At 40.2% G+C, this 24,490-nt stretch overlaps 1 protein-coding gene across 3 annotated transcripts in view; it reads right to left on the bottom strand.

The window, feature by feature from the left end:
- The window catches only part of SASH1 (SAM and SH3 domain containing 1), a 194,619-nt gene that overhangs the window by 43,354 nt on the left and 126,775 nt on the right, over positions 1-24,490 (bottom strand). For 2 of the 3 annotated variants that reach the window (XM_089530224.1, XM_089530223.1), the window contains exon 9: positions 8,745-8,877. In XM_089530224.1, coding sequence (XP_089386350.1) covers positions 8,745-8,877 — 133 coding nt within the window. Of the gene's footprint in view, positions 1-8,744; positions 8,878-9,103; positions 9,268-24,490 lie in introns of those variants that run through there. The other variant, XM_089530225.1, reaches the window with a different exon arrangement.

The following is a 24,490-nucleotide window of genomic DNA, read 5'->3' on the forward strand; positions in this document are numbered from 1 at the left end:
AGCAAATTAGGCTTGAGCTCTCTCAAGATGACTAAACAGATGGCTGTACTTTGGATACATCATGAGAAGGCGTGACTCACTACAATGAGGCTTGGCAAGATAGAAGGCAGTAGGAGAAGTGTAAGACTGTATTGCAGAGGATATTCAGTCAAGGACTGAATCAGCTCTGCAGAAATAATCCAGCTTGACACCACTTTAACTGCCACGGCTCAATGCTATGGAATTCTGGGAACTGTAGTTTGCTGTGACAGAGAAGGCTAGATATCTCACAAAACTACCATTTCCAAAATTCCATAGCACTGAGCCATGGCAGTTAAAGTGGAATCAAAACTGGATTATTTCTGCAGCGTGAATGAAACAGCAGAAGCCCTGAGTTTGCAAGACCTGAACAGAGTTGTTGATGAAACAGTGACTTGGAGGTTCTAATTCATAGGATTAGCATAAGTTCAAGTCAATTTGACAGCAGTTAACAATAACAAACATAGCAGAAAACATTTAACAAAACAATGTCTTCTACTGGAAAAACTTCACAAAAAAGGATACACTGTTCTAAGGAAAAGACAGTGTGACTAGGGTGTCCACTAGGTCTTTTGCAAATCTATGATTATGTATGGGGTTGAAGAAAATGATAGGTAACCACTTCTCTCGCTATACCAGCTCTTAGGCTGAATATAGTTTAAATCATATATGAATAGAACTACTGAGGTTTAAATTCAACCTATGCTGACCTAGATTTGGAAAGCTGGTTTTTTAAAAATATGTTCTTCCTGTCATGTGTAGAGAAAAATATGCATACTACATTAGAAACTGTTGGTCTATTGTGATACAGTAAGACAAGAAATAGAGAAGATGAGTTTAAATTAAATACGTAACTTTGATTTTATGTCCTAGAAATTATGATTAAAATCAACAACATATCCACCAAGCCAGGTTTGAGAAATTATGTGGCTTTCAGATGTTTTTCTACTGCAGCTCTCAGCATTTCATATGGCTGCTGGGAACTGTGTCAAACAACATCTGCATGGCACACAATTCCCACTTCTACATAAAATTTTCTGTTTTCTGTGCCTATTTTATATTAACTTAATCTTCTTCTCAGTAACATCTTGGAGGGTACACAGTTTCATTACCTAAAAAAAATCTTCAGTGCAATATTGGAAAAGGCTGAGAAATACTGAAAAACTACAGACATACTGAGAAACTAGAGGACCATGTGGATAGGGAGACTGTAAGATATTCAACTCATCAAGGCCTCATCTGGAGTAGTGTGTTCAGTTCTGGGTACCTCATTTTGAAATGGATATACACAAATCAGAGTAGACTCAGAGGAGAGCAACAAGGATTGTAAAAAGTATGTAGCACAAAACATGAGAAAAGGCTGAAGAAGCTGGGCATGTTCAGCTTAGTAAAGAGAAGACTAAGGGATGACATGACTGCACTCTTTAAATACCTCAAGGGCTGCCACAAAGAAGAGGGTGAAGGGTTGTTTTCCACTGCCCCCAAGGGATAGAATCAGGTCTAGTGGTTTTAAAATTAAAAGATGGTAGATTTAGACTGAAGAGCAGAAGGAACTTCTTAACAGTAAGAGTGGTTTCGCAAAGGAATCAAGTGCCTAGGAAGCTGATGGGGTGCTCCCTTCTCTGGATATCTTCAAAATGAGGCAGGACAGCAACCTGCTGGGGGCAGAGCCGGCTCATCCACATAGGCGAACTAGGCAGCTGCCTAGGGTGCCAAACTGCAGGGGGTGCCAGAGAGAGAGAAAGAGAGAGAGTGGGTGCCGGAACCAGAGGATCATAGAATCAGGCAAGCAGAGCAGCCAGCAGCCCTGCCAGCCTCCGAGTAGCAGGAAGAGAGAGCTGCTTGCTGAGGCTGAAAGGGGGGAAGAAGTTTGCTGCACTCTGCAACTTCTGGGCTGCATCCACACTGGAGAATTAACCTGGTTTGGCACTGCTTTAACTCTTTCTGGCTCAAGGCTATGGAATTCTGGGAATTGGAGTTTGTTGTGGAGTGCAGAGTGCCTCCCTTCTCCCTCCTTCCTTCCTTTCCTCTATCTTCTTTCCTTCCCCCTTCTTTCCTTCCTTCTCTCCTTTTCCTTCCTTCCCTCTTCCTTCCCTCCTGTCTCTCCCCCTTCCTTCCTTCCTTCCCTCCCTCCCTCCCTCTTTCTTTCCTTTTGTCCCTCCCTCCCTCCCTCCCTCCCTCTCTCTCTCTCTCTCTCTTGCCAAGAGAGAGACTTGTTCAGGAAAGGCTTGCCATGGCCTTCCTCTGAGGCTAAGGGAGTGTGACTCCCCCAAAGCCACCCAGTGGGTTTCCATGGCCCCATCCCCCCATTACTCCTTCTCCTTCCCAGATTTTCACCCTATTCCTTCCCTACCAGCCACTTTTGCCTACCTTTCCACTCACTTACCCTTTTCTCTGATTCCTAGACCTCCTTGTTGTTGTTGTTGTTGTTGTTTCTTGCTGTGTGTCCTCAATTCCTTTCTGCCTCCTGACCAGTGACCACTCTCTCATGTCTTTCTTGGCAAGGTTTGTTCAGAGGAGGCTCACCATGGCCTTCCTCTGAGGCTGAGAGAGTGTGATGCCCCCACCCAGTGGGCTTCCATGGCCGAGCTGGGATTTGAACCCAGAGTCATAGTCCAATGCTCAAACAACTAGGCCACACTGGCTCCAACAATCCACTTTAAAAGCTTGGTCTTCTTCCCAGATGTCTTTACCGCAAAGGAAGGCACCACAAAATGGAAGACATTCAAGAAAAAGGGAGGACAGGACTCAAGAAAAGCTCAAAACACTCCTAGAAATGTAAATGCATGCTCAAAATGGAGGATGTTTTAGAAAACCTCCTGGACAAAAGGTTGGAATGGAGGACAAGTCCTGGAAGAGGAGGAGATCTGCCCTGCCCTGAGGCGAACCTACCATGGGGTTTTCTTGGCAATATGAGTTCAGAGAAGCTTTGCCATGGCCTTCCTCTGAGGCTGAGAGAGTGTGGCTTGCCCATTCTTGGTGGTGTTATTGTTATTGTTGTTGTTGTTGTTATTATTATTATAGTTTATTTCTAAAGCGCTGTAAATGGTGTCCCTATTATGTGTCTTTTCTTTCTTGCCCTGAAGCCATCCCCATTCTTGTTTCTTAGGCTGCATCTACACTGAAGAAATAATGCGATTTCACACCGCTTTAACTGCCCTGGCTCCATGCTATGGAATCCTGAGATTTGGATTTTTGGAGGAGAATTCGCCTTCTCAGTCAGAGAGCAGTGGAGCCACAACAAACTATAAATCCCAGGGCTCCATAGCATGGAACCAGCAGGATAACAAGATGTCCTCTTTTTCCGGGGTATATCTTACATTTCAGTCTTCTGTCCAGGAGGAATTCCAAAAATGTCCTCCCTTTTGAGCATCACTAAAACACATGGATTTATATTTATATGAGGAGTTTCAGCTTTTACTTAGTCATGTCCTCCATTTTACTTGAAAGACCTACATTTTGCAGTGCCTTGTCCTCCTTGGCAGTTAGGACAGCCGGTCACTGTGGGAGCCAAGGGCAGCTAATGTGGTGTCAAACTGCATTAATTCTTCAGTGTGGCAGCAGCCCTGGTCCTCTCACCTGGTGACCCTACTGGTTTTCTTCTCTTTCTTGTGACATCCTTTTCTGCCCCTTGGGTGAAGATTTTTAGTTTTTAGGCATCATAGATGGACCCCTACTACCCCACAAATTCATGGGGATGGGATCCAGATTTTTCCACATCATTAGAATGAGTAATGCTTCCAGCTTGCAAAAGGAGTATGTATGCATTAGTGTCCATTCCAAATATCTCAGCAATAAAAAAGTCTTTAACCTGTAAAAACCTAATTGGCCTTTTGACTAATTCTCAATATTGTGAGGAGAGATTGGAACCTAAGTTTTATGTTATGTTTAGCTTTAACAAATGAAACAGCGGATATCAAGGGGTGAAAATAATTATGATGGGTGACAGGGGTGCCAAAATATTTCTCGCCTAGGGTGGCAAAATACCTAGAGTCGGCCCTGGCTGAGGGTGCTCTAACTGGAAATCCTGCACTGAGCAGGGAGCTGGATTTGATGGCCCATGAGGCCCTTCTAATTTTATGATCTGATTATTCATCAAGTTAAAAAGAGAGAAGAAAATGTTCTGATCCCTGTCTTATTAAAAAGATTATAGCTCAATTCTATATAAGGTTGTTCAAAATTAAGTTCTGATGAATTTAATTTTTGCAGTTTCTATCCCACTTTCCTGTATGGAGCCCAAAATGACTAATAATAATAATAATAATAATACAATATAGAAAATATAGAGAAAATATATAAACACTTATAAAAACTTGTTTTTTTCTGTTTTTGTAAACTGGTTTGTTAATAAAATTTATTATAAAAATAGTATTAAAAACTTATAAAATGAGCAACATTAAGTTAAATTACAGTTAAAAGCATGTTTAAATAAGAATGTCTTTACCTCAAGAGAGAAGGTTAGGTAATAACCCAACAATCCAATCCCTAGGCATGATCACTGATAAGCCCCCTTTGTTCACAACAAAGCACTGGATAGCTCTGGGACAGAGAGAGGGGTCTCCTCAAAGATTTTGAGAGTTGGGCAATAACATGTAGTCCACAGGTAGCCCTTTAGGAACCATGCCCCAAGCTGTTTAGGTCCAGCCCATCACTTCCTGGACACAACCCAGGACCAGCAAGTGGTAAAGTCTAATGTGGAAGTCACATGCTATAACTGTCCCCATTCAGTTAGTATGGTTGCAGCATTGTGAACTAGGTGAAATTTCACAACAGTTTTTAAATGCACATTGAGCATATTGCAGTAATCCAAATAAACTGTAATTAAAATACAGACTCTCACAACCCAATGTGACCTACACTGGCCATTGTAGCTGTATCAGCTTTAGTTATGTAATAGCATTGTTTTCAATAACTGATACCTGGATATGCAAGTTCAAGTTGCATTTTGGCATTAAATCCTAACTACAAACTAGGGTCCTTCAAGAAGAGTGCAATGCTATTTAAGAGAGATTAAACTCAATTCCTCATTTGCTATTCTATTGATTACGTACTCCCAGATTACCCCAAGATATGGGAGAACATTGGCCAGTACAATTTTAATATTATTTCAGATTTGATATGAATACATAAAAATTATGTTTGCTCATCTAACATTATTTGCCTTTCATAGCAATAATTAGGAAGTATGGCAGAGTTCCTGATACATTGTATTTTCCATAAACACAGGCAAGGTTAAATTAGTATTCTTTTATTGTAGTCCTCCACTTATTTGACAGATTAGGGACCAGAGCACTGTCAAAAAGTGCAAGTGTTGGTGCGGCATCCACATTACTGTATATTATATTACTATATAAGCACAAGTAAATATGAATACCTGTATAGTGCTGTACTGTAAGCACACAATGACAATACAAAGGATTTCTACAGTATATAGTACAGTGGGACCTTGTTATCCGCTGTGGCTTGGTTCCAGGATCCCCCATGAATAACAAAATGGATGGATGCTCGACTCCCATTAAATGCAATGGCAGACCAAAATGGTGTCCTTTATATAAATGGAAAATCAAGGTTTGCTATCAGGAATTCATACTTTTTAAAAATATTTTCAAGTCATGGATGCTTGAATCTGTGGATTAAAAAAACTGTGTATAAGGAGGGCTGACTGTACACAGAGTGAATGAAAAGATGAGGTTTAGGTTTTTTAAAAAAGTGAGTGGTTGCAAAAGCATTATGCAAACTGTCATCTTTTTGTTCAGTCTGTGTACTGTATACTGTAGAAGACGTTTGGGGTGCTGTTGTGTGCTTATAATCAGTGGTGTCACTAGAGGAATGCGGGTGGTGCGGACCGCACCAGGTGACACCCTAAGGGGGGGGTGACACCACTGCTCCTCAAACACCTACTTTTGGGCAGAAATGGCTGTGGGATTCACCTGCTTCCTTTTAAAATGCTTTAAAAGATGGTGGGAGTGCAGTGAAGCTCAGTGGGAGGAGAAAGGAGAGGCCCCAGAATTTTTTAAAATTCAAATTTCAAAATTGTATTTTTTTGAAGTTTAATTTTTTATTCTTTTTAAATTTTCTTTAAAAACATCACATATGAACCAAATCTTCACTAAATGCACATTTAGGTTGTGCATATGATATTGTAGTTGAAGGTATATTTTTAATTTTGCTAGTTGCTTATATCACAACTATTAGCATTACGCTTAGTGCTATATGGGAATTACGATTTGTGAGTAACATTAGTGCAAAAAAAAAAGCATTGCTAAGAATTCTCTATGGTGTGATAAAGGAGGAGGCCAATGGGGTGGGTGATGACATCATGAGTTACCGCACTGGGTGACACCAACCCTAGGGATGTCCCAGTTTATAGTGCAGCACTCTACAGGGATTAATACTTATATTCATGCTTATATTAGTTGAAAAAAAGGACCACAAGTTGAATAAATGGATTTTGGCAAGAATTTAATAGCGTTGAAAGAGAAAATTTGTCAAAAAACAATCTGTTGAAAAGTGAGAGACTTCTGTACTTTGCCTTTGAAATTGGATGTGATTATATTTTGTTACAATACCAATAGCATGTAGAACACTTCCACTGCACCAATTAGTTTTAATTCAGTTCAAATGTAGCAACAAACCATGTGTACTGTTGAACAAGCAGTAGTAAGCTCCTTTTCCCCCTATGTAGTATGAAGCAAACCCTAGTTCAGATTTGTCTCAAATGGGATCTTGGATTGTGATTTGACTGCATTCACACAAAGGAGAACACTAGTTATCTTATTACAAACTAAAAACAGAAGCTTCTGACATCTTCCCCCGTGCATGAGTGGAGGGGATGAAGAAGTAAGTGAGGCACATGGCTGCTAATTCTTGGAACAAACCACAGTTTGTTGTTAACTCTGAATTGAGTCATGAACCATTCTGCAGATATGCCACCACACACATTTTGTCTGTGCAGTTTGAGCTCAAAGATCTGCAGATGTGTACTTGGCTGTCATCTCAGGCATCATACATCAAGCAGGGAAAGCCACATCTGTGTCAGGACTTCTCCCTTTTGTAGTCTGCCCTTAACATTGTTATTTAAGTGTTGGGAGTATTTTTGTTTAAGTTTTACAAAGTATTTTTTTAAAATCGTTATAATGTTTGTTCTTACTTGGCTCATTTAAAATGTGACAAATACAACTGAACATATGATCCTCTGCACTTTCCTCTGAAGGGTTAAATCTAGTATTGCCTTGGAAGAAAATGTAGCATTCTTCCACTTCCACCTAACTGAAGCGCATGGTTTTTTTTGACAAGACTCATCATTCCCTGGTGAAAGAGTAATCTGCAGAGTCTGAAGGGAGTGGTTCCAACCAGGCAGATGTTTCAGCATCTCAAGAGAAACCCACTGTCCTTCTAACCTATGGAGTAAACCCCCATTTGCATTTAATCTCACCACTCTTCATTCCCCACAGCCAGACAGTTCATTTAAGAGTCACCTTTTAAAGCTCCAGAACTTGCACGAAAGAAGCATGAGTGAAATAAAGTGGCAGCAACTCCTATGTGTTCCAGAAAACCCTACAGGTTTACCAGAAAATATGATCCCATCTCCTGTTTCTGCCAACAAGCTGTTTCCCACAAATTCCTTGAGGCTATACTCAGTACCACTTTTCATCATGGGGAAATCTACCCAATTCTAGGGAAATAACATCTTCATTGTCTCCTTGGCAGAATCAGATTCAGCATTAATTTCTGATACATTCTCTGTATTGAACCAGAAAACTGCACTTCATATGAGTAGTCTACTGACAAATAGAATCTCTGATGAATGTACTAGCATGCCAACTAATTCAACAGCCATGTTCTCAAAGCCACCCATACTCCTCCACTCTGTAAAACATAAAAAGATAACTGAGTTCTACCTATGAAACATACTTTCCCCCCCTTTCTACTGCAGCCCCTTGCACACCTAGAAAAACCATTTCAGAGCCAGAAGATCACTTAGAAGAGGTTGAATTGCAATAAGAGTTGGGGGAGGCTACAGTTGGGAAAAGGATAAAGTATGCATCCTTCCATATTCATTCATTCGTTCATTTGTTAAGACTCATATGCTTCCTTTCCACTGGGTAATACACTCTACAACAATATTACAATAATAAACCAACTTTATAACTGTATGTTGTTGCATGCTTTCCAGTTGTTTCTGACCTATGGTGACTTTAAAACAAACCTTTCATGGGGACTTCTTGGCAAGATTTGTTCAGAGAAAGTTTGTCATTACTTTCCTCTTAGGCTGAGACTGTGACTCACCCAAGGTCACTCAGAGGGTTGCCATGGTTAAATGAGGATTTGAATCCTGGTTTCCCAGAGTCCTAGTCCAACATTCTAACCACTATTCTACACTGTCTCTATTTATAACATGAAACAATAACTAAAACCACAGCAAATAAGGACTTGATAAAAAGCCAATGGAAACAACAGAATCAATAAAACAGTGATCTACAAAGAAGTAATATAATTGGTTATGGTAGCACATAATAATAAGAGCTATTTGGATCTAGTCCATTAATTTTACTGTAATGTACAGAGACATTTCATGCGACACAGATACCCCTATTAGTCAATTTACAGGCATTCCCTCACTTCTCATACAGTTTTCTCATGCACATTTCAACATATAATCCTGCCCCTCATCTAGCACAGCCCCACAAACGGCAGCAGGCATTTTTTTCCCTTCAGTGTTTTACCTTCAGTATTGTTTTTTTTAATTTCTTCCACTCTAATTAATTTCTTTTTCACTCTGCGAGTCGAGTTGACCAACTTGTGCAATCGCTTAAACTTCACCGATTCATCCGATTCATCGTCTGACTGTTCTCTTGACTAGTAAAGAAACAAAAGGAAATGTTAATAAAAACCATTGTCCCCCAGCTCAGTCATTTTCTGGAATCAAGACAGGCTAGCCACATGCTTACAATTCTCTGTTCTCTGTGACAAGACAAATCCTGTAACTTAGAACAATGATTCTCAAGTCCAGTATATTCATTCTCCCTCCCTCCCACCCTGTCCCACGCCCAAAGCCAACTATTTTGAAAAGAGCAGAACGTACCATTTTCACTTCTAAATTAGCACAAGGTAAGGTCTCAGGCACCCAAATGCATTCCAGCCCTCATCCTCCTGTCCACGCATGGTGCAACAGCAGCTATTTCCACGTTGCCTCTGAGATTATTTCAGGCAGAGCTTTTTCCTGAGAGTGTTTTAGCCATGCTAGTTAAGCTCCTGTGGTTTGGGTCAGGCACTGATCTTGTCTGGCCTGGTGGAACTTGACGTTTAAAAATTGGTTATAAACAGCTTCCCCAAACTGAGCTGAAACTCTATCATTGACTACTTTTTTCCAGACTTACAAGTAAATGAAAAACAGCAGCAGCAGCAAAAATGATGTTGGGGGAGGAAGGGAAAAGGAAGGGAAAGGAAAGGAAAGGAAGGGAGAGGAAAGAAAAGTGGAGATCTCATCTACTCTGACTTATTTTATTAGCTACACAGAACCACTGAATGCTTGTCTCCTCCCCTGTCCCAAAGCTTCTTGTCCTGAAGATTCTCAAGACTGGCTGTTAATACGGACAGAGCATTTCTCTAGAACCGACCAGGGGAAAGCTTTGACCTTTACAGGCATTCAGCATAGTCCATATTCCCCAGCATCCCATTTTGTCTCACATCTGATGCAGTATGTTCAGTTCCAGCTGTTTTCCCTCAAGTATCAAACATTACAGAGACCAAAAAAAATCCACTCTCTCCAGCAGCAGTGACACCACACACTGAAACAATCCATTCCTTGTGAACCAAATCAGAGCTCTCATTCTCAAGCCAGACCCCAATGCTACTTCCTCTGTTTTGCCCTGTTTAGAAGCTGTGTATGAGAGAGAGTTGGAGGGATGGGGGGTGGGTGGAGAGAGGGAAGAAAAAATGGGGGCTGTCTCTGCTTTTACAGTACAGAACTGCCACTGTACACACAATGCATTCCAAAAAGGAAGGAGGGTCCAGCTGGAAATCTCCAAAGACCATATCCCTCACTTTTTGCTCCATATACAGCCTGAAGCAATTCATCACATTTTCAAGATCCAGCACAGAAATCTCAAGAGCAACTTCCTGTCAGTGAACTTCAGGTCATTTGAGTTTCCATGTTGGAATTCACCACTGTAATCTGGTCATATTTTAATCCTGACAAAATATGCTTTATCTAACAATGACGCCTCCAAAATCCATAAACGTCAAACTAGCTATCCAGACCATGGCAAGACATCAACTGGCATTCTGCGACCCTCTGTCTGGTTTTGTTTATAATGCAGACCATGGTACTACTCTTTTTTAATGCTAAGCTTTTAAAACAAACCAAGACCCTGAAGATATAGCTCACATGAATGCTTGACATTCTGATAAAGAAGAGTGACTATTATTTCCTCCGCCCCTTGGAGGCTGGACATTCAATCCAGCCTTTAAATAAAATAACTACATTGCTTCAGGAAATTATAAATTCAATCAGCTCTCTAACATCACATCAAAACTCTAACATCACATCAAAAAACTATTCAGCCAAAGGCATAACACCTCAGATATATAAAGAGAACTGTTGATGGGGATGCACATACTCCTTCCTCATGAGAGAGAATATCCTTGACTAAAGTAATGTGTGAAGTGGTTCAGAGATTGGGGTAGCATTGGCAAACAGCCTAATTTTAGAGGCATATGACTTATGAGTTATTTTACACACACATTAATCAATTAATTTAGAAACAAAAAGAAAAAAGTTAAAATAAACTTACGTAATAAAAAGAGATAAAGATAAATAAAAATGAAAAAGAAACACATACACACATAAAATCACTATCCTCATTCCTTCCCTCCTTCACCAATGAGTCATTATTTTTACACAAGAGTAATCCACCTAAGACTGAAACAAAGGAAGCATCCAATAAGCTATCTAGCTGCACACTAAATAGATATGAAGATTGGTAGGGCAGACATTTTAAGGAAAACCATGCTCAGATTCTGGGCTTAAAGAACCATGCCTAACTCAGGCTAATTTAGTCCCTCCCACTGTTCTCATGAGCACTATTTTTGGTACCTGCCACCCTCCCAAAACACACAACTTGAGCAACAACCCTCTGCTCTTTTCTCCTCACTATGTGTCACTATGCCCCAATGCTGACCTCACCCAAGACAAGATTTGTCAGGGGATGCAGTACTAACTGTGGGTGGATGCCACAGAATGGCAGTGGTACACAGTGGTTAATTTATTTCAGTAAAATCTCTTCCACAGTCTGTGCCATGACAAAACACTCATAGTGGGCTCCTCTGGTTTTGGGCTGGAACCTATCCTCTTGCTTCCCACTTTAATTTCCAAAAAAATTAGGGATTTGCACATTGCTTCACAGGGTCTCAAGTCCAAAGAAACAGCACTCACTTGTACACCATTTTTATGGTGGATGTTTGAAATTAACTCCCTCTGTAACCTGCTCCTGGACATTCTGCTATCAGAGATCAAGAATGAGTTCACCTTGGAGGCACAGGTTTCCCTGGATTCTGACACTGTCACCACACAGGGTGTTTTAAAGGAGTTAGTAAGGCTGTTTTACTTGGCTGGAATGTTCCCACAGCCAACAAGTGGGACAGGCGGGAAAGGCAGAGGCTCTGATTGAGAGGATAGCAACATCCTATGAGATCCTGGTCAGTCAAAGACAGATTTGGGAATAGGGATTCAGCCTATGTTTCATGGTGTTACACTCTCCCTGAAAACACAAGTTCACAGATTTGGGGTGCTCCTGGATTCACCTCTGAGCATGGACACACAGGTTTCAGCAGCTGCCAGGAGTGATTTAGCACAATTGAAGTTAGTGTGCTGAATATGCCTATTCCTGCAGAAGTTCGATCTAGCCACAGTGGTATATGTCTTGGTTACATCCTGTTTAGATTACTCTAGTGCACTCTGTGTGGGGCTGCCTTTGGAAAGTGCTCAGAAACTTCAGTTGGCACAAAGAGCTACAGTTAACTATGGCTGACTACAGTGAGTACACAACTTTCTTGATAAATTTTTAATTTGTAAACTGCTCTAACAATTTGTAAGCCACTCTGATAGCCTGTTGGCTGAAGAGCGGGGTATAAATAAATAAATAAATAAATAAATAAATAAATAACGAAGCCCTATATGGCTTGGGTCCAGGTTATCTGAAGGGCCATATCTCCATTTATGAGTCCATTAGAGAATTAAGATAATTGGGGGGGGGGGGGCGCTTTCTCTGTATCCCACTAGTCTCTCAGTTTTGTTTGGTGGGACCAAGGGAGAGGCCCTTACTGGTGGCTGCTCCCAGAGTTTAGAACTCCCTCCCTAGAGAGGTCAGGATGGCTTTATCATTGGTCTCCTTTTGACAGCAGGTTAAAATATTTCTGTGCTGTTAGGCTTTCACAAACAAACTAGAGCTGTGCATTTAATGCTGTGCAGTCCTGTTTTTAAATTTGGCATATAGGGGCCTAAGTATGACCAGCCCTGGTTAGTATTAGGATGAGAGACTGTCAATGAATATCAAGTGCTGTAGGTTATATTTCAGAGGAAGGAACTGGAAAAACCACTCTGAGGATACCTTGCTTAAGAAAACTTTATGAAATTCATGAGCTTGCTCTAAGTTGACAGGCGACTTGAAGCTACATAGAGCATTTTAATGTCTTTTAATATTTGTAATATTTTGTGCTTTAAATTAATAAATTGTTTAATTGTTTTTAAATCTTATAATTATTTTTGTATTTTTAATAAATTGCATTTAATTATATCCCACTAGTCGATTTTAATATAATTTGTTCTTACTTCCCAATATGGGTTGCTCACATTTTTGTTTATGAGTGTCTAAGATGTACATACAGTGGACCCTTGTTATACACTGGGGTTTGGTTCCATGATCCTCCGTGGATAACAAAATCTGTGGATGCTCAAGTCCCATTAAATATAATGGCATAGCAAAATGCTGTCCCTTATAAAAATTGAAAATCAAGGTTTGATATTTGAATTTTATACTTTTTTGAAACATTTTCAATCGTGGATGCTTGAATCCATGTATAAAAAAACCCGTGTATAAGAAGGACCGACTGTATAACTTTTGGGGGGCCTTATTTGTTGACTGTAAGAAAGGCTTGAGTCCCTTGAGTCCCATTAGGCTTGACTGAGGCTTCCATCCTTCCGAGGTTGCTAAAATGAGTACCCAGTTTGTTGAGGACAATTAGCTTACAGTTGTAAACTACTTAAAGACTGCTTAGATAGTATAAAGTGGTATGTAAATAAAGCTGCTATTGCTATTATTGGGAAAAAGGTGGAATAAAGAAATCACCATCACCATCATCACATTTGGTTTAAGGAGGCACTGGAGCTCTCTGGCTAAATATTCCCCAAACGAGAAATCTCAGCACTCCATAGGATGTTGCCGAGATAGTTAAAGTGGAATCAAATCATAATAGTTGTGTAACTATGTGGTATGGAAATGAGATGAAATGTTCACCAAACCATTCATCCAGAACCTGCCTGTAATATGACATGTGTTGGTCTGGACTAAATGCTATATAGCTACAGACACACACACAGTGGAAAGGTCCTGGCAGAGGGCTCTTGAATTAGGGTAGGGGGATCATTCCCACAATTCTCTGAGCTTTCAAGAACAATAACTTTCTTGAACAGTAGCTAAAATCATTATAAGTAGGGTGAGGACCACCCATAATCCAAGCATAGGTCTGGAGGGAGGTTGTGCTACATGTGATAATCAGAAATCAGAATCAGTGGTCTTTTACTGAAGAAATACAATACACTGACCACTATAAAATGAGGACAAACACAGGCCTGCCCTTCTGTACTGAGGGGTAGAGACACTAATTTGTTTCATTACACATCTGAGACAATTAGCTTCATCTAAAAATTCTTAGGTGATATATATATATATATATATATAGAGAGAGAGAGAGAGAGAGAGAGAGAGAGAGAGAGAGAGAGAGAGAAAGAGAGAGAGAGAGTTAAAAATGCAGTGATGCTTTCGAGTGGGGAGACTTCACCATAAAACCAGATTTCAGAAGATACAGTTACTCATTAGCAATATACAGGCACTTTTAAAAAAAATTAATGCTGTATTCTTGTCCCAAGAGAAAAGCATGCTAAGTTACCGCAGAGCACTAAATAGTGAATATAGCCTTTTCTCTCCTTAGATTTAACTCTGAAGAATAACAAAACACTTAATCTATAATGGAAAGTAAATTAAGTGGTATTAACTATTAGTCTAGAGTTAATAAAACTGACAGAAAATCTTGTACCTTATCTGAATACTGTAGTTATCTAAATACCTTATGCTCTATTTTGTGTTGGTCAGGCCCCACCTGGAATACTGTGTCCAGTTCTGGGCACCACAATTCAAAAAGGATGTTGAGAAACTGGAGCATGTCCAAAGGAGGGCAACTAAAATGGTGAAGGGCCTGGAAACCATGCCCTATGAGGAACGTCTTAGGGAGCTGAGGATGTTTAGCCTGGAGAAGAGAAGGTTAAGAGGTGATATGATAGCCCTGTTTAAATATTTGAAGGGATGTCATATTGAGGAGGGAGCAAGCTTGTTTTCTGCTGCTCCAGAGAACAGGACCCGGAACAATGGATGCAAGCTACAGGAAAAGAGATTCCACCTCAATATTAGGAGGAACGTCCTGACAGTAAGGGCTGTTCGACAGTGGAACACACTCCCTTGGAGTGTAGTGGAGTCTCCTTCCTTAGAGGTCTTTAAACAGAGGCTGGATGGGCATCTGTCGGGGATGCTTTGATTGAGATTATCTGCATGGCAGGGGGCTTGACTGGATGGCCCTTGTGGTCTCTTCCAACTCTGTGATTCTATGATTCTAGATTCATGGGATTTCTAAATCATTCTAATATAGTTCTGTACATTTAGGACTAAAACTCCTCTTGTTTCTCCCACATTGGTGGACTTGGTGGTCCATGGAGCCCCTTCCAATTCTATGATTCTATGAATCAAAATTCATCAAAAGTGGCTTAGATATAAGGACAGATGACAATGGGCAAGGAGTGACCAGTATAACTTTTATCTTTCAAGGAGATCTGCTGAATGCTTCCCTTTTTTAAAAAAAAAAATGGTTTCAGCTTGATTGCAGTGCAGTGATGTAACAGATTTACTATTGAGGGTGGCAGGAAAATTCCAAGAGCCAGTGTGGTGTAGTGGTTTGAGTGTTGGGCAAGAACTCTGGTAGACAAGATTTCAAAACCCCACTCAAGGATGAAAACAACCACTGGGTGACCATGGGCAAGTGACAGACTCTTAGTCTTAGAGGAAGACAATGGCAAACCTCCTCTGAATTAATCTTGCCAGGAAAACTCTAGCCTAGGGTACCATAAATCAATTTGAAGGTACATAACGATGAGGGAAAAATTATGCAATTACATATACACATTTCAGTTTCAGGAACACAGTGTTGCTGGGCTACAAAAATGACATTTTAAAAAATCAAAGCTATAATGCAGTACATTAAAAGTGCTATCCCTCCACATGGTTGGCGGGTGGATGGGGGACTCTCCAAGACTCTCCCCCTACTGAATAGGAATCGTTACAGGAACTGCATAATATTTGCCTTATGTTAAATGGTCCCCTACAGGGAAAGGTCCTTTCTCAGACAGCAAAAGGGGCATTTTACAGCATGTTGCACTGTAGGCATCCCACTCAGAGGTTAGAGTTCCTAAAGTACAACAACTCTAAGTGCTTTACCTCTTACAAGCACACAGCCATGTGGTTCCAATGCACTTCATCAGAGCCAACATCTCAGTGCCAAAACCCAGAGCCACAGAATATGTGTAGCTATCTATCTCTTAAGCAGTTGTATGAAGAGACCTTCTTGGGTATTCCAAGGAATAAAACATAGATTTGAAGTACCGTAAACAGAAACAGCTTGATTCTCATCCATCCTGCTACAAGTCCCTTCGCTCATATCCCATCCAAAAGCCCCTAATGGCACAAGTCTTAATTATTTTGGCTAATGCTGGATGCAGAAATTCTGTAGTGAATGCTTAAGTGTTTCATTTCTAGTTTCCATGGTAACATTACATCAGATTGCAGACAGCTGGCTCCACAGTTTTAAACCATAACAAATTGACCAAGCCAGTTCTGAAAATCAGGCTTGCTTTAAAGAGATAGCACACTACTGGGCTGCCAACAGAATGGTGCAAGACCAACGGGACCCAATTTTTGGCAACTGTGCTAAGGTGGAGTCTTTTTCTCAGCTCCTTTTGGAACAAGTGCATCTCTGACACATCAACAATGTTCTAATACTGGAGACAAGCCAGGGTCATTCTATTCCACAACTGCACAGAGGACCACAGGGGAACAGAAACAAATTCAACAGCATCTGCAGTTACAAAGAATTGAGCACACATAGTAAACTGAAACAACCTTTTGTCACATGATCCTCATATTACAAAGCAATGCTGCCACATACTTTCTCACCCACAGAGTATGGTTATAACTCAGAAAACTGCCCCTATTCTTACCATGTCCTCCCAGAAGTTGTATATCCATCATTTTTTCTTCTTGGTCTAGATTTCATACCTCAGCTCAAAGTTGATTTGAAATCATTTTCAGAAGGAAGTGTTTGTGTATGAAGGAAATATTTCAATGAGGATACAGCCCTATGGTAGAAGTCAAGCTCTGCATGAAGAAGGTCTCAGACTCAATTCTCAGCATCTCTGGGCAGGACAGAAAAGTGTTTCAAGCCCTTTAAAAAATCTGTTTCAAGCCCTCCAAGTGCTGGTGGCAGTCAGTGATAACAACATTGCTCTATATATCAGGCTCCTATGTTTGAAACATAACTTTACTACAATAAAATCTGATATCCATTTGTAATTATTTGTGTTATTTTATTTTTGTTGTGTTTTATATAGCAATTAAATAAGGTTAATTCTGAAAATTTGTATTTAACCTATCAGATAGCTACTTAAGTACAGAGGGTGCACTACTGGATCTGATTATCATCTGAATCACAAAAGTTATTATTCATAATTTGTAACTATTGTATCAGTTCTTATGACTGATGCGACAACAACAAAAATTTTATTATAGTATGGTAAGCCAGCACTGCTTGTTGCCTGTACCAAAATATCCCTCTCTGGCTAAGAAACAGTTAGAATATTGCAGGGAAATAAATGCACTCAAACAAGTTCCAGTACCAGATATAACACAATATGCATAGTCCAGTCTAAACTTCTGGGCTGAATTAAAGAAATCCATACTCTCTAACTGTCCTAGTTTCACTATGACAGTCCCAATTAATCCTCTGTCATTCCACTTTTTCAGCCACCTTCCCCTTTACTTCAACTGCAGCATACTGAGCTTAAAGTTCAATAGTAGTTTCCACTCATCTCGGGGGTGGGGGTGGGGGGGAATCATGCCCTTCCCAGTAGCATTAAGCATAAGCAACTGCCTTCTAAAAACACACACCCCAAACCTGGGAAAATATGACAAACAAATTTATAAGTCTGAATTTTGCTAGAGTAGATCCACTGAATCAACTTCTGAATAACTCACATTTATGTCAATCCTACCAGTGTAATGGGGACTAGGAAACTAGAAAAATGTCATGTTAACTGATCTGAAAGGCTGTGGCTACATGGAGCAACATACAAATCTTTTAAATTCCTGACCCTGCAATTTCGGCGGGGCAGCCCCTGATCGTGTCATTAGGTGCCACATGCTAAGTACCAACCAACTTAGCACATTAAGTACAGTTGTCCCTTCATATTTGCTAAGGTTAGGGGAACAAGACCCCCGTGAATATGGAAAAACTGCAAATAACAAAAACACTTTTTTACCTGAGAGGACACCTCTCTAGGAATCTCTAGGTCCTCCAGTGCAACTCTGTGGTCAATGTCCAACATACACTGACCATAGAATGACACTGGAGTAGCTACAAATGGTCTTTCAGTGCAACTTTTAGTTAAAGTTGACCACAGAGTTGCACTGGAGGACCTAGACAGTCCTAGAGAGAACATATTAATGAAATCTGTGTCATTCAGACACAGATGCTTAGGCCCTGTCTGCATGGACCAAATAAAACACCCCTAGAGAGTTCTGGTACAAACAGTCTCAATGATGTCTGTCCAGTTCATCATTGAACCTGCTGTATACCTGCTTTAGATTAGTTTTAAACAAACTCACCATTTCCAGAAGATCCAGAGCCCTGTGTTGTTATGCTGGGCAGCAGTTTACAATGTGTTCTGCTGTGCTGGATACAGGCCTTTCTTTTTGCCCATAGTTAAGCCAACCAAAACTGGAGAATTTGTACCCTTATCTTCTGCCTGGAGATGGTCCATGAAAACTGAAACTCAGGACCAGGTCCTGAGATCTGTAAGCCCTATCTGTGGCATAATTATATGTAAAAGAAGAGCCTTCTCTGCCCCCCCCCCCTTCCCCCTGCAAGACAGGGAAGTATATCCTCTGAACATTGCACCACAGACATGATGACTGACCAGCTTTGGCATTTAGGAATCCTGACACTCTGTTATGATTAATGTTCCCCTGAGTGCTGCCTCTCTCAGTGTTCTAACCCCAAATTTTAGGCTTACGCATTTCTCCTTATTAAAAGAAATGTGCTGGAATTCTACTCTTTGTGCAAAATGTCTGAATTTGGGAACTGCACTACCAGACATAAGATAACCACTGCTTGATATGTGAAAGGGGGCATTGGGAATGAAGGCGGGAGAGAATCAACACACAATCCATCAACTGCTCTCTGCTCACCCAGTTATCTCACCACTTCCATTTCTAGCTGCATAACTTATAAGAAAGGCAGAAGTCATCAGCAATAAGCAAATCTATGTGCCCCAAGGAGGGAAGAAGAAAGTGTTGTACATTGGAAACAATCACTGGTTTCACTGGCAGAGTCTTACTGACCTCTTGCTGGCCCTCAGTTCCTTAATTATTTCCAATGGAATTTAAGTAAAAGAAAAACTGGGTCGAGGGAAGGAAAAAGAGTAACCCGTGAAACAGTATTGCTGCTATTGAAAACCATACTGATGGGATCAAACCAGAAGCTTGTTCTTTATAGCAAAGTCTATTTTTTATACTGATCAAAAAGTACATCACAATCTGCAATACAAAACAACCATTCTTACTTCACCAATGATGTCTCTCTTCCTCCTGAAATGGGGGTTACAAAAAATGGACAAGAAATACAGAACTGCCATAGATTTTTAAAATTCAAAAAGGGCTAGAATTATCTTTGAGGAAGAACTGCTAAGTCTCTGTTAATGTTTTATTTGTTTTGAACAACACGTTCCAATTTGGAAGCCTCCAGTAATTTTGGATGAGAGACAGCATGGCCAATAGTCAGGGGTGATGGAGGTTTGTACAATGCCCAAAGTGTGCAGGTACTTAGGTGAGGAAAGGCTGGTTTGAATGTACATGTATCTTGTCCTCCTGCTACTTTTTTGAAGAAAAAACAACACTGTGTTTTCATCACAGGTTCTACTCTACCTTCCCTTCCCCTGAAAAGGTGAGGGGGCACAGGAAACCCATCTGAATCACCTTCACCAGGAAGGTCTGCCTAGCAACTGAATTTTTACTCTTAAGACTCAGGTAAAGATCACACTAATCTTCTTGGTTTTCCCTTGACAGATTTTTGCTTCTGGTTGTTTGTACATTTGATTGCAACTGGCTTGCAAAACAACCTGATTAACTTTATTAACTTTAGTTCTGATATCATGGAGCCAGCATGGTGCAGTGGTCTGAGTGTTGGACTTGCAATGTGAGGGACCAGGGTTTTAGCTCAGCCATGTAAGCCCATTAGGTGATCTAGGGCAAGTCATGCTCTCTCAGCTGTACAGGAAGGCAATGACAAACCTTTTTTTGAATAAATTTCACCAAGGAAACCCTAGGATAAGGTTGCCATATGATTGACTTGACTTGAGTAGTATTTAGTAGCTACCAATTTGTGTTATAGTTTTATACTGTGAACTATCTTGGGCAACAACCCCTTTTTGGCTGGCAAAAAGCCAGCTTTTCTCGCCCCACCCTGGCTTGAAGCTGGCTGCAAGCCACTCCAGCAGTATGCAGCATTTAAACACCATGCTACCGGAGCATCTTCCAGCTGTCCATGTCTGGGCAGCCACCCACCTTCTAGGTGGCTTCAGGGCATCATCAGAGCATGTGGCATGTAAACACTGTGCTCCGATGACACACTGAAGGCATCCTTTAAGAGCTGTCTGTTCTAACCTATAATGAGACCAAAGCAAGACCGAAGTGTGTAAGTCAGTCTGTGCATGGGCCTTATCTTCTCGATACTTGGGCCATAAAGCAAGCTGCCATCTAAAGGCTCAAGCCTTTACCATATTACTTGCCACAGTTTATTGCTGTCCAATGAAAGGAGATTATCACATTGGATTTAAAGTGACTTATCTCCGATAGGATACAGTCGCGTTTTATTTTAAAACCAGGTGTTATCACACTCAGCTGCGGCTGGGCAAGTGCAACCCATATGCAGCCTGGAACCCAGCCACTGTATCCTTATGCAGATGCTTTTCAAAAATGTTGGGGATAAGTCACCTTAAATACAATGCAATAATCTCCATAGTCTTTGCTAGTCTGTGGATAGTTACCTTGAAACCCCTTTCTTTAACCAGGAGTCCAGGACTTGGCAATAACATATATCTTAAATTCCAACCAGATTTTACACACTATGGTTTCTCTCAAGTGACTGGACTAAGTGCAGCCAAACAAAGACCGTCTTTATTTTGCCTTCATACATTTGTATGGAGCTTTTGAACTTATGTTCCCCTTAAGTTAAACAAATTTGCTAACACTTTGTTGGAAAACTCCCAAAGCAAAGCCACACAATATAACATGCACCCAAAGCATTACCATACACAAGCAGCCCCTTTCAGTAACATATTTTAAAATGTTATTTTTGTCACACTGTATCTGTGTGTGTGCTTTCAAGCTGCCTGTTGACTTATGGTGATCTTATGAATTTCATAGGCTTTCTTAGGCAAGGATTACTTAGAAGTGGCCCTATTAGTTCTTTCCTCTGAAATATCACCGACAGCACCTGGCATTCATTGATAGTCCCCCATCCAAGTAGCAACCACAGCTGATCTTGCTTAGCTTCTAAGATCAGATTGTATCTGGTGCCTTCAGGGTATTTAGGCCTTTGCCACATTAGGAGCATTCAAATTTGCTCCAAATGTACATACTTTTAAAATGTATGGTAAGCCGAACTGAAATTTTATCATATTAAATTACATCAACTCTCTACAATCCATAAAAATTGGAGAAACCTCCCTTCACATGAAAGGCCAATGTTTGCCAAATATTTATGGACTCAACAAAGCAGTTTACTCAGTATTAAACAATGAAAATGTAATAACTAGTGGCATATTTTAGATTGTAAAGGAAACTATAGCCAGACAGCATATAAGGAAACTTGATGTGAAGAAAAATCTATTTGCTGCTTTACTATAAGCATAAAATCCAGCCACTTTGCACTGTTCTATAATGGCAGTCAGTCCACTGAAATGAATTAATAGATGAAGCAAAAGTAGCCATTTGGGATATTGTATTAATTATTGGGGGGGAGGGGGAATCATAAGAATGCTCCTATGGCCACTTTAGTAAGAACACTGCATACTAACCAGTGAGCAAGTGCCTAGTGAAATTAAATAGAAAGTTCCTGTCATATATTCAAGATGGAAAAAATATGTTTCAAAAATACTAACTATTCTTCAGTTATCAAGAAAGGATTTAACAGTGAAAGCAACTTAATGTAGAAAGCATTGCATTTCACAACAGAACAACAAATGTCTTCTTAATTTGGGGTATTTATAATGTCTATTATACCAGCAATTATATGTGTATAACATACAGCTGTCACTACTACAGAAATAACAGAAATATATTTTTATGTTTCTGTACAATAGCATGCAGAAAATAAAAAACAAAAATTGTTAACACAGGCCTGCAGTGAAAAAAACTGTTTCAATACTGTATCTGTTTTTAATGTATTTCTGGTTGCTAAATTTGAAAAAATAAAAACATTGTATCACACACAGTTTTTTCACAAATCTGATATTTTTATCCTGGGAGAAGCTAAAAGAAGCATTGACTTCCTCAGCTGTCTCTGCTTTGGCACTGCTTCTAGCCTTTTTGAACGCATGAGCAAGAAAAATCATCATCATCACCATCATTTTTTTGAGGCTCTTCCTCTAAAAGGAGCACCGAGAGAATAGAGGAGTTCAGTGCTTATTTTAGGTTATTCCAGGATGGACTAAGCTCTCATCTTTCACCGCTCTACTCAGAGATGAGGATTCCAGAGATGGGCCTTGACTTTCTCATGAGGTCACTTTATACATGAGTATATATTGCAATTAATTCCTTTGAAATACATAGCAATAGCAAGTACATTTCCATACTGCTTGCCGATGTACTACGCAGTTTAAAAAGTGTAAACTGAATGAAAAATCAAGTACAAGTGTTTATTGTATATGTGTGGAACTCATTCGAATAAAAATTATAATTCAATAATAATAATAATAATAATAATAATAATATAAAAAGTGTAAGCTAATTGCCCCCAACAAGCTGGGTACTCATTTTAGTGACCTACGGAAGGCTGCCTGACTGAGTCAACCCAGAGCCCCTGGCTGGCACTGAACTTACAACCTTGTGGTTTGTGAGTGAGTGGCTGCAGTACAGGGTTTAACCACTGCACTACCAGGGTTACATATATGAGAGTACTCCTTGGATAACAACAACAACAGCCAATGCCATTTTCATCAAACCTTGGTTTGGATCAAACTAAAGATCTTCCTAGTCTGAAATTTCCCAGCTTGGTGTCTTTCAGATGTGTTGGACTACAGCTCCCATCATTCCCAGTCCATTAGGATCTGGGAGACACCAGGCTGGGCAAGGCTGAGCTGATTTATAAATTGCATTATAATTGCAAATGTGCGAAGACAGAGAAAAATACACCAGGATATATGTCTGTGTAGAACTGCTGACTGTGAAAGGGAGGTGTGGGTGTGCTTGCAGTATTTTAAAAACTCCACTTTTCATAATAATTTTGACAATATAAATTTGGAGAAAAACCTTTGATTTCTCTAATGGGATGAGGGGCTGGAATGCCATGAAACACAAAGAGACTGACAGCACCAAGAGAGCTACAGAAATTCTGAACTTAATGGTGATTAACTACTACTCTTGAGTGAAAGAGGATAGCTAACTTTGGAAAGGCCCCTTTTTAGGAACAAACAACTTTGGTCCTTCCTTCAGTCCCTAGGTGCAACCAATGAATTGAAACTGTAAGGACTGGCAAAAAAGAAACAAGCAGTCTGGCAAGAAATAATTCTGTCCCTGTGTCCTTGCAGCAAACCAGAAACTGATTGTTAATTATTCGGTTGTCATATCATTATACACATCTCTTCCTTCTAGTGAAAAAAAAATTGAGAAATGAATCACCATAACAACTGTAGGTAAATCAAAAGCAAAGAGAAAATCAGATAGTAATCCTTTGTGAGGTATGGCAACACGTTCTACTGAGGTTTCTCCCAGAGCTTTTTGGCATTCACTTCCTATACCTCTCTCCAGAACAACCACTGGGAGGTTCTAAGGTTGTAGTCCAAAAAAGATAATACTCTCAAGTTCTGGTTATTTCAGATGAAATCTAGAAGAAAGCAGAAACTGGCAGGGCAGCTCTAGCTACTTTTTCTTACAGGAAAGCCACAATTTCCCCTTTTTGCTTCAAGGAGAAGAGAAAGCTAATTGTGGGATATTTAACAGCAGTACATTCTGGGTGGACACTCTATACAAACAATATGCCACCAATGATCCTTTTATAATTTCAGAAGCATTTGAATCCCTACTTCCCAATTATTGGTATGCATACTGTGGTGGGATGGAGAAGCAGTCTTGATGGGATGCCTTGTTTTCATAAGAACTACGCAGAATGTACTCTCCTAAGGTCTGTTTGCAAGTGTGATATACCATCTTGCACATATCCTACCTGCCATGGAGTAGCCTTCTATGATGTAATGACATGCTAGTAGTGAGTTTCTCTAACAGTAAGACTGAGATTCTTTGGTGGAGTGACTGCTGAAACAAAAGGTCACAAACCACTATTCTGGAGGTTGTGGTGTCCAAAGGCAGTCTCAATGGAACCTGCTTTGTAGTACAAACCTATGACCAGTTCTATCATCTGTCTTCCAGTTTGTGTCCATCTGTGCTTGTGAGCCTATGAACTGTGGCACAGTGCAGCACAGGCATTACAGTATCGCCTGCTATCTGGTTCACAGTGAGAATAGCAGATGCCACACAGGGAAATTGTTAAACATCTCTTTTCCACTGAACATAAAATGAGGAATTAGGAAGCTGTCACACACAGGGAATGAGCAAGGAAGGATGTGGCAATGTGTTAAGAGGGAATGAAGGAAATG

Source organism: Sceloporus occidentalis, unplaced genomic scaffold (genome assembly GCF_023333645.1).
Source record: "Sceloporus occidentalis isolate IW3139 unplaced genomic scaffold, rSceOcc1.0.p SCAF_6, whole genome shotgun sequence".
Taxonomy (NCBI): Eukaryota; Metazoa; Chordata; class Lepidosauria; order Squamata; family Phrynosomatidae; genus Sceloporus; species Sceloporus occidentalis.